We start from the raw sequence: 10,344 nt of genomic DNA, 5'->3' as shown, positions 1-10,344 counted from the left end.
GCTCTAATTATTCAACTGTCCTGATTTATAAAAAGTTGCATGCTGTAATCTTGTATGATGCTAAAATGTCTAGGTTTTGGAAAACTGTTCAAGGCAATGGCTAACAGCATTTAGTGTGAAATGTTTAAACCTACTCTGAGAGAAACAGAATACTCCTGTTTTGTTTAGATATTTCTTTTTTCAACTGTCATAGTAGATCTCTGTTAATTCACTTAAAATCCACTGTCTTTCCTAAATGTCCTTGATTTTTCCCTCTGCTGACCCTGTTGAATCACAAGTTCTAAAAAGAGACAAGATATAAGGTAAGAGTGTCTCAGGCCAGGAGTCAGTGTATGAAAGGAGAAAACCAAACTCAACCCAAACAACTGCTGTTCAAAGGCATTTTCTCCCTCTACAAGGAGAGGTAAGTTTACACTGTATTCAACTAAATTTTAAACTTTGCTCCTTATTTATAACGGGCAGAATGTGTCTTGCAAATTGTCATGTTACATGCAACCAGTATTTGAATGTCAGTCACTGCATTTTTTCAGTATATTCAAGGTCTAAAGTGCAGCCTCTGAGTAAATTCGAGTGTTTTACTCTACTGAAGGTGCAGTTTACTCCCCAGAGCACTACAGCTGATGTTTAGGTTACACCATCTGAAGGTTTTTGATTAATTAAGAGGACAAGATTTTTGCTTGTATTGCATGGAATCATTTGCAAATGATTTGTAGGAATAGCAGAAAAATGAAATTTCCAGTGATTACACTGGATTCTGCACAATTTCTGTAGTGTATTGAAAACATGACTTTGCCAGATGGTAACTGTGGTATCATTAAAGAATCTCTGAACTCTTGCAAGCCCTGTGAAATCCCTTTCCTTGAAAGTCTTCCTATTAGATTCGTAATTTTTGAGTCCCAGGAAAAATCCAGAGATAAGTGTGCTCTAGAGCTGAAAATGCACATTCACGAATTTAAAAATTGTTACCTAAATGAAAAGGAACTATGGGAGAATGTTTTTGCAAGCTTGTAATTCCATAGCTTCATCATAACCTTGTATTAAGTTATCAAAATACCTCACACAATTCAGTGATTTCAGTCTTACAGAACAGTAACCTCCAAGAACTTCAAAATGATTTTACGAGTCGGGTAAAAGTGAATTCTCTCAATAAGAAAGAAGCTGCAAAGATATTTGTGACTTGTTAAAAGCCAAATCTTGGTGCTGAAGTTTCATGAATAAGAACACCAATGTCCACTGATATCAGCTGTGTTTTGTGTGTTTTTCAGAGGGCAAGACTTCATTGTGGAGCATTGGCAATGTACCCTCTTTATATTCCGAGATTTGAAGCGTTTTCTTAATTACAAAAGCATTTAAAAATCTCAGACCAATCCTCTGCATCTCACTTAACAGCACTGTAGGTTCTAGCATGTTAAAAAACATCAAATTAAGTGAAAAGTTACATATAAATATCCAGCCTTTATTAAAGTGCACTTTAGGCACCAAATTAAAATATGATTTGCTGCTGACAGCATTGATCCAGTGAGGGGGAAAAAGGGGGACTTGTTTCTTCTTTAAAAACTTCATTGCATGTGTGTAACTGTACAGCCACTGTCAAACAGGAAAACACCAGCCCAACATGTTGCCTGGGAGATCCTTGGAGATGGTTTCCTGGGGCAGGGAGGTGAAGGGACACAAGTGTTGGTCAGCAACTCACTCAGCAAGATCTGAAAGCCACATAATGCTGGGGGTTGATATTTTAGCAAGTTGTAAAATTAATGGTGGCTACAACCATAGATACAGAAACTGTGTTGATACAGTTAATCAGTAATTCCCTGAAGTCCTCGACTAGTGCTGTGGATACTGGTTATTCATCTAATACAATCTTTCCTTCTACTTAAAAGATATTTTGTCATCCCATTAGTGCAATACACACTTATCAGCTGCCTTTGATTTGAAAAATTAAACGTCTTTTACAACATTTTAGTTTTTAAACTACAAAAGAAACATTAGCTGTGAAACCTGAGTAGTTTTTTATCAAGGGACAAATCTCTAGCTCTTTGCTTAACATCCCCTGACCCACAGTACTCTACTTAATTCTCTTTTACCTAGTATTTACTGTTGAACATCAAAACCATTTGACAAAAGTATACTTTGTCTGCATTGGTAGCGTGCCATGTAATTAACGGTTCCTTTTGATCCAAAATTATAATCACAAAAATACAACAAATTAAGTCATGTGACCAGCAGTGTCTAAAATAAACCAGTATAATCCAGAAGCAGTACTCTCTCTCTCTCTATATATATATATTTGAAAGATCATGTCATGAAATAATTTTCACACTCAAATCAATTATTAGAATGAATAGAAAATTCACACAGCAAGGAAGTGAACTTGTCAAACAACAAAGCAGATTTCTTATGGTGGTTTAAAGTACTGAGTCACACAAAATGGTTAGTGTCAATAAGAGCAATTAAAATACTGTTCCTTCCGAAGAAAAAAGATGAACCTCTTAATGAAACATCAGTAGTTTGATGGGATGGCTCAAAGTGGAAGGGGGCAGCAGTACCAGCCTTGCTCTTTATGCACAGTGGCTTTGTGCAAAGAACAGTCCTGTGGCCTTTGCAACAGGTGACCTCTTTTCCCAAATGGGAACTTCACTTGTTCCTCGTTGTCCTAAAGATCTTTCACATTTCTGTAAGTCATCTTGCAATATGCAAGGTAGCACACACTTTTGAAAAAGTATGTTATGCTTCAGTTAATCCCCCCTCAGCCCAGGAGGAGGTTTGTGGCTAAGGGGCAGGAAAAGACATGGACTTTTTGAACACCCGTGTCCCTCTCGGGGGCCCTGGGTAAGGGGGTGGTGGCACGTTGTGCTGTCCATCTGAAGCCACTGCTTGCTCATAACTGGGCAGTCCTGAATCATCAGTTCTGAGAGGAAGTGGGTTTAAAGAAAACTCTTCATGCCTTCTGAAGATGTTAGATGAACCACGTCTTCTGCTTCTTACGTAATCCAAGTACCTGAACAAAGGGAACGGCATAATAAGTGGCAACTTCTGTTTTAAAGGGAAGAAAGGATATAAAGTCTTAATCATAAAATAAACAAAATCAAACCAACCCAAAAAACTCCCCCCCAAAAACCCACAACACAGGAAAAAACATGCCTTCAATGATCATAAAGACCAGAAGCCAAATACTCTCTCCAAACCACAGGGTAAGAATAGCTCAGTAATGTGAAATTTATAAGAAAGAGGAACCACAGAATCCTCTTACATTCCTTTCAAGTTTAGGATAAAGGAACAAGCAGGAATAGAGAGTTGGTGAAGAAGCATTTCCTCCAAACTACTTCATCTCACATCTGAGGTTGACTACATGCCACGAAAGGCATTCATCCTATTTTGAAGGGCAAACAGAACACATTAGACTTTCCACTGCAGGCCCTAATCTAGTAAAATGATTCCATCTTTTTAGTAACAATATTTTGGAACCAAGAACACACACACACTCACACAAAGAGCAGAGCCAAAGGTTTGGGTGTGCAAGTGTTGTTTTAAGTTTTTGTGCTATTAACTTCAGCATAACTACTGCTAGTGCTCACCTAACTTGGCTTCCAGGCAAGTACAAACGAGAACTGCCATTAGATTCTCTGAGAATACAGTCAGACCAACCCACAGTGATTTTTAAATTCCACTCTTAAGCAAGAGTTTGTTTTGGTGTGTGTTTTTTTGTTGTTTTTTTTTTTTTTTAAAGCAGTGAAATTCCTTACCCTGGTGGTTGCCTTGATTTGCATCTACTTTTGCAGCAGTAGAAGATAATCAGTGCAATTATAACCAACAGCACTCCAGCAGCAACTAGACTGACGAGAAGTCCTGTAACATTGATCTTTTGTAGTGTCTCATCTCCTGAAGATAAAACATTGTTTATTTTCATTATGTATTCTTTCCATCTGCCCAGTTTACACTGTAAAATGCTGTTTGAGATGTCCGTCTTCTAATGCCTTCCAAGTATTACTGCATGTACTTTTGACCTTGATCAGGCTGTAGATACCAGTTTTTCATTAAACATCTGGCATCAGACTACTCTGTGCCTAATTGAGACTGTTATATTACTGTTAAAGAAATGGGGGAAGGAACAAACGAAATGAAACTACAGAAAGCAGTCACAGAATTATTGCAAAGTTTACCAATTGTGTAATAAAGCAATGGCCAAGAAAATTACATTGTTTTTACCTACAGAGTTATAATGGATCCCATTCTAAGATGCTTCAGTGAGGACGTTTTATTGCATCAGATAATGAAATATGCTTGTACAATTCACAGTGATCTTCAGTAAAAAAATCAATTGTGATTTTGCTAACTGAATGCACAGTGTATTGAGCCTACTATTATAACAAACAGAAAATAATGCAATATAAGAAAAAATAAGAAGATAACTTACCTATTTTTATTTTAGGGCCTTTAGTTGAATAATCTTTCCAAAACTCCTTCTATAAAAAACCAAAAAGACTCAGATTTATAACTGACAGGCCTATTGACTTTGCCTTTAATATGGTACATTGGGCAAAATTTACCAATGGCAGAAACAGAAGCAGCTCCTGCTGAAGGATTTGTACTTGCTCATCCCACAATATTTTTCTTATACATTCAAGTTTGCATTGAAATTTCACAAAGAAAAAATTGCCAGTTGGTGAAAGAGAAAAGTGTGTTAAACTGTCCTGTGTTAATTCATATTTCTGCCTGATTACAGTAGAAGTCAGCATATATTCTGCCATTAAAAAAATGCTTACAGTTAGTCTTTGTAAATCCCTACAAAAAAGTATTTAAGAGGCAAAATTCTTAAGAATCCTACATTTGCATGAACAGTATTTGAATTCATAGAAGCTAAGGAAAATAATGAGATTTATTTAAGAGAAAAACTTGTATGTTGCGTGACCATCAGACATTAAATATGTTTAGCTATAATTTCCACCTTTGCTACCCAGCAGGGCTCCATCAAGATTCCAGTTTAACACCTGCACCTTTTCCTTAGGAAAATGTTAGCAATGGCAAACTAACATTTCCACATTCAGAACAGGAGTGTATTCCTTGCTCTTTCTGCAGCTCAGTGCAGAGCACAGCTACAATCACTGAGAGATTCTTGCTGCATGTGGCAAGGGCCAGCCTTCAGACAATCATCACATTCCCCTATTGGGCTGAAGGGTTTCTTATGTTCTTCTCATTTTTTATAGCAGGTTTCTTCCCATATAGGTAGAGATTCAGAAGATAATGCTTTAGGAACACCCAGCAATAGCTGAACTGCAGATTTGCTCCGTACTGGTCTCTTCCAAAACATGGGATCTGCCAATTAGTAAAAATGCTGAGAAATTACTTAAAAAAAAGACTGAAAACATAGTGGAATATCCACAAGTGGGACTTCTGAAGCTTCATTTCTGTTTGTTTGCAGAATTAGAGCCCTTATCTAAAGTCTTTAAAACTTTATTCAAGTACATATTCAAGTGCATTCGCTGTGTATCTTGAGTAATAACCCCATCTAATTGTGGTATCTAGTTTTAGATACTTTTTGTCATCTTTAAGTGCTGTGTCAGAGGGGCTACAGTACTTGTGTACAATAATGATTTAGTCAGTAACCTCCCTCAGTATATTAAATTCAGTTTGAACCGCTACCGTTTTATCGTTGTCTTCAAAAATTTCTCTTGCTTCTTCATAATTGCACATCTCTTCAAAGCATTCTCTTTCCAGGTTATCTGCTGTGAATGCTTCAAAATCAAACCTGTTGTTCAGAAGGTGTCGTCCAATGAATAAATTGGCCTCCTTTTCAGATGTGAACACTAATTAAAAAAAAAAAAAAAGTTGATTTAAATCAAGTTAGGGAAGCTGAACTTGACATTTTTAAAGAATGGTTAAGGTCCCAAAGGGGCACATTGAGATCACTCCTTCCCCAAGCATCTCTGAGCTACATACAAGAAAAAGAAACATCCAGGTCTCCCCCTAAATGTCTTTTTCACTGCTATATTTTCTAACTATGTAATTAAAATAAACATATTTTCCTTTCAGCTACTCCTTATAGTGGCCAAGAGAATCTGATTATCCTGAGAGCTGTTGGTCAAGCTTGAGCCTTGTCCCTTCTGGAATGTGGGCGATGGTTTTTACTGGAGCTCTTAAGAGCAAAGTAACAGTGACATAAAGCAGAAATTCAGTCACATACAAATGAAGCACGACACTGACCTCCTGGAGGAGGGAGACAAGGGGGAGGACAGGGGCTGAGGGAAGGGAAAACCCAAAACAACTCTTCCTTCTAAATAATCCTCAATATGTATTTGTCAATATTTGGGTACCTGTAAGTACCAAATTTTATTCACGGAATTTGGTTTGTAAATCATGGCAGCAGACTCCCATTCATTTTACATTTGTCCTCTTTTCACAATTGTGGCATCAAGTTTTAACGTAACAGTTGCCATACTGCCAGGTTTATTTGTTTTCAATTAATCCACAATATGAATTTTACTGACTACAGGCATTTCTGAGGACATTTAATTCTTCTTTTGTTCACATTACAGGCTTCATGAGGCCTCATGGAGTATGTTGTGAGGTGAGATTCCAGAACAGTGAGTGAAATTGTAGAAGGCTTTGGAATACAGGAATGTATTTCCTCACCAGGCATTTTCCATAGTCAAGTTTTAGCCTGCTCTTGCTACAGTTTCTTAGGAAAAAAAAATTCAGAACATCTTTATATGACAAAACTAGTTTTCTGGATTGGTTCTCAGTGAAAGCCTAATCTGTTTCCAAGAAATTCAGACTATTTGGTTGAGCAAAATGACTAGAGGATTACTTTTGCAAGTGTAATGCAGAAACAGCATTGTTATATGCCAAGCCAGACAGCTAAAAAAGGAGATGAGATTCAGTATGAAGTTATTCAGTTACAAATTAGCTTTGTGTTCTTGTTAGCCTGTTTGGCTGGATTATCACATCATTCAGGAATTTTTACCCTAATTGTTAGTGTTAGATCTTGCAATGGTATCTCGACACAGTTTGCTCTCTGAAAACTGAGAAAACTGCAGTGTAACTTACATATTGGTTGTTTATTTATTTAATATTATAGTATATTTAAGGAATATTATAGCATATATTTATATAATTTACAAATACTATTATAGTATATATTGAAGGAGCCACATGTGTGCACATGCATTTGTGTAGGAAGGAAAGTCTGTTATTCCAAAGTAATTGCAAGAAAATCTGAGCTTAAAATATTTATACTATACCTAAAAAGAAGGACCTAATATATCCAAAACAAAACCAGAACAACCCCAAACCCACAAGTGGAAAGGGAAAAGAATTACATGGGAAAACATATCATCAATATTCTTGGTTCAGTGCAAATCACGAAGATAAGTTCAGTCTTCTGCAACAAAGACCTACAGTTTTGCTCAGTGGTGTTTCAGTCCTTGCCATGCAAGTGGTATTAGCTCTACTTCTGAATTAACTTAGATAACTGATGCATTTTAACTAAAATGGAATGCATAGGCAAGCTGCCTGGAGCCTAGGACCCCCAATTCCCATGGATACATAGATCCTTTTCTCTTTTCAAGATTCTTTTATCCATTTATCTGCACTTTCCCCCCTTTGTCACGTAGTCAAAACACGCTTATCTCCATCTCCAACCTTCTTGCAACCTGGTGATTAAGAAAGTATGTGGAGAATGAAACAGCTGGATTTTAATTCTCTCCTAAGCATGAGGGACCTGAATGCAGTTCTGCAGACCTTGGTTTGAAAGAAATCATCCATGCAGTTTTAGGATGCCCAGCATTTAACTAGAAATGCACCCACACAATGTGCTCAGGAAAGTAACTCTGCTGGTAAAAGATGTTCAGAAAATGCTGAAGGGGGAACCTCTCAATCCCCATACCCTTGACAACTGTTCTACTTGCTAAATTACTGGATAAAGAGTTGGGCTTTTCTCTTCCAAACTCCCTCTTTAAAGGAGGAGTGGCCTGGGCCTGTTTTCAGGAGAAGGTTCTGTGCCATGAACTCACAGGAGAGAGAGGCAGCCTGACTTTTTATGCCCAGAGCAATAAGAATTTTAACAAATAACCCGTCTGAAGCATTTTTCTGCTGGCCATGTTTTCTGCTCCACAGCCTTGAAGGAGCCTCATGCTCCATGTGATGACTTTTTAAAGTCTGTCTTAAGGTTTCAGCACTCCTTATGCACTGAGGAGACTGGACAGCTAAGTTACAAACTCCTTTTTGAAGCCCTGATGCTTAAAATGTTAAGCATCACATGGTTTAGCCTTGTAGTGCCTGAGTCCTTCCGGAGAACCTCATTTGTTTGTACATCAGTTCCTCTCCACTTCTCTCCCTCCAAAGTGAAGAACCACAATAGCAGCACTGTGCTCGTCTTTCCAGGTGTTGTAAGAGGATTGGGTATTGAGAAAAAACATCACTTTCAAAAAGCAACCAAATAAACCCTTTCAAATACAAAGCCATTTCAGACAGACAAATACAACTGTGATGTGCCCAAACAGTACCAAAGCAATACTGTCTTAATACAGATTTAAAACTTTTTGAATGCTGATGTTACTTAAAGGATTCTGTTTATATCAATGACAATAATTCTGGAAACCAAGAGAAGGCTCAGTTGTCCCAATCTGTACTTACTACTGGACCTGATAAATAACTTCATATTGACACCCAAGTCAATTAACAATCATTTCAGCAAAAGATATTCAAATATGCTAAAATTAAGCATAAAACAGCTTAATTTTTAAAATAAAGTAAAAAACAAAACCAGCAACAAACAAACCAACAAAGCAAAGTTAGATACAATTTTAGAAAGGATAAAGTTATGTTAAAACTAAGTTACCGTCTTTCCATTCAGGTTGCTTCAAGTTACTTAATCTCCCCGGGCAGTGAGGAAACGCGAACATCATCACATGCAGTTGACACAGCACTACCAAAACCGCAAACATGGCCGGGATCTGTCAGACAGAAACTCGTGTGAGTTTAAAAAATGATGACAGCGCTGAATGACACTTCTGAAGTGTCACTGATGAACCCTGGATGAATCCTAATACGTGAAGTCATCTAGCGCAAGCACCTACACGCAGCCGAGGCTAATGGGTCCCTGGAGGAAAGGCACCGGCCCGAACTGGTCCTGCCTGTCTCCCGCAGAGTTCTCGTTGTGTAACACCCGCACATGTCACCGGGGCCGCTCTCGCCGCCTCCTGTCCTCCTCTCCCGGCTCAGCGGAGCGGCAGCCCCGAACTAACGGGGGAAGATCCCCCACAAGGTGCCCCAGGTGCGCTCTGAAACTGCAGAGAGCTACGCCTCTGCTGCCGGAGCAGGCTGTAAAAGCTTCCCGACGGGAACAGGTACAAAACCCCTTTCGTCAGGGGGACAGCCGCTGAGACCCTCCTCGCTCCCCGCACCCCGAGGAGAACCTGCGCTCCCCCACCTCGGGCTGTAGAAATCAGGAGTTACATGAACCCGTAACCCTTCGAAGAGACCCCCCCCGGAGGCGGCCTGGCCCGGGCAGGTTCCGGGGGAGCCGGAGGCGGCCACGGGAAGCGCCCCCGTCCCGCAGCCGGGAGCGGGGACGCCGCGCCCCGCAGTGCGCTGCCCTTACCTGTCCCGGGGCTGTTCCAGCGGCGGCCCGAGCGGAACAGCTGGAGGGGCAGCGTCTCCCGGGGCTGCTCCAGCGGCGGCGCTTCCTGGAAGGGGCGCGGCGCAGTCACGGGACCGCACCTGAGCTGCCCCCGCCCGCGCTGCCCGGGCCGGGATGGGGCCGCCCGGGGGCGGGGGTGGGAACGCCCCCGGAGCCTGGAGAGAGAAGGGTCGGTGGGGAGAGGCAGCTCGGGGTGACTGACGGTGCTGCGGCTTTCCACCGGCCGCCAGCCCGGGCTTTGTTTGCAAACACCTGTCTGTGTCCTCAGCCCCCGTCCAGGCTCCCCTGCGGAGAAGGCACCAGGTCCTTCCGCCTTCTACGAACCCTTTTTACTGCTGAACCCGACTTTTTGCTCCCTGGGTTAATCGTGGCGCTGAGGACCCGGTTCGCTGTTGCCCCCCCGAAGCCCGGGGCTGTGTGAGGACAGGCTGCCTGCGGAGCGGGAGCCGCGCAGGGTGTGCCTCCCCAGCCACGGCTCACTGCTTACCTAACACACCGGGAGAGGCTCGTCTGCACCAGGCTTTCCTAGCCCGGCAGCTAACCACGGCGGAGACAGGACCAGCATAAGTTCTCACACACGTGAAAATAACTTTTGATGGGTTCGTTGGGGTTTTTTTTAATCAGTGAAGGTAAGCCTTAGCCTTAAAGGCTAGAGAGTGGCAGAGGTGGTTCCCTGAAATGCGGGAGGTTGGTCTGCACCAGCATGC

The 10,344-nt window shown here is 41.0% G+C and overlaps 1 protein-coding gene across 1 annotated transcript; it reads right to left on the bottom strand.

Annotated features, from left to right (window-relative positions):
- Positions 1-247: 247 nt before the first annotated feature.
- PRRG4 (proline rich and Gla domain 4) lies at positions 248-9,778 on the bottom strand. Its single transcript, XM_027705334.1, has 6 exons — positions 9,599-9,778; positions 8,837-8,951; positions 5,641-5,804; positions 4,415-4,463; positions 3,744-3,879; positions 248-2,998 (listed from the first exon to the last, which is right to left on the bottom strand). Exons 2-6 carry the CDS (start codon positions 8,940-8,942, stop codon positions 2,770-2,772), a joined length of 684 nt encoding a protein of 227 aa, XP_027561135.1. The 5' UTR covers positions 8,943-8,951; positions 9,599-9,778; the 3' UTR covers positions 248-2,769.
- Between the last annotated feature and the right edge of the window lie 566 nt (positions 9,779-10,344).

This window comes from Neopelma chrysocephalum, unplaced genomic scaffold, assembly GCF_003984885.1.
Source record: "Neopelma chrysocephalum unplaced genomic scaffold, ASM398488v2 Primary Assembly neopelma1_323, whole genome shotgun sequence".
NCBI classification, from domain to species: domain Eukaryota; kingdom Metazoa; phylum Chordata; class Aves; order Passeriformes; family Pipridae; genus Neopelma; species Neopelma chrysocephalum.
The sequence above is the reverse complement of the archived record's forward strand: the minus strand, read 5'-3'. Positions and strand labels throughout refer to the sequence as shown.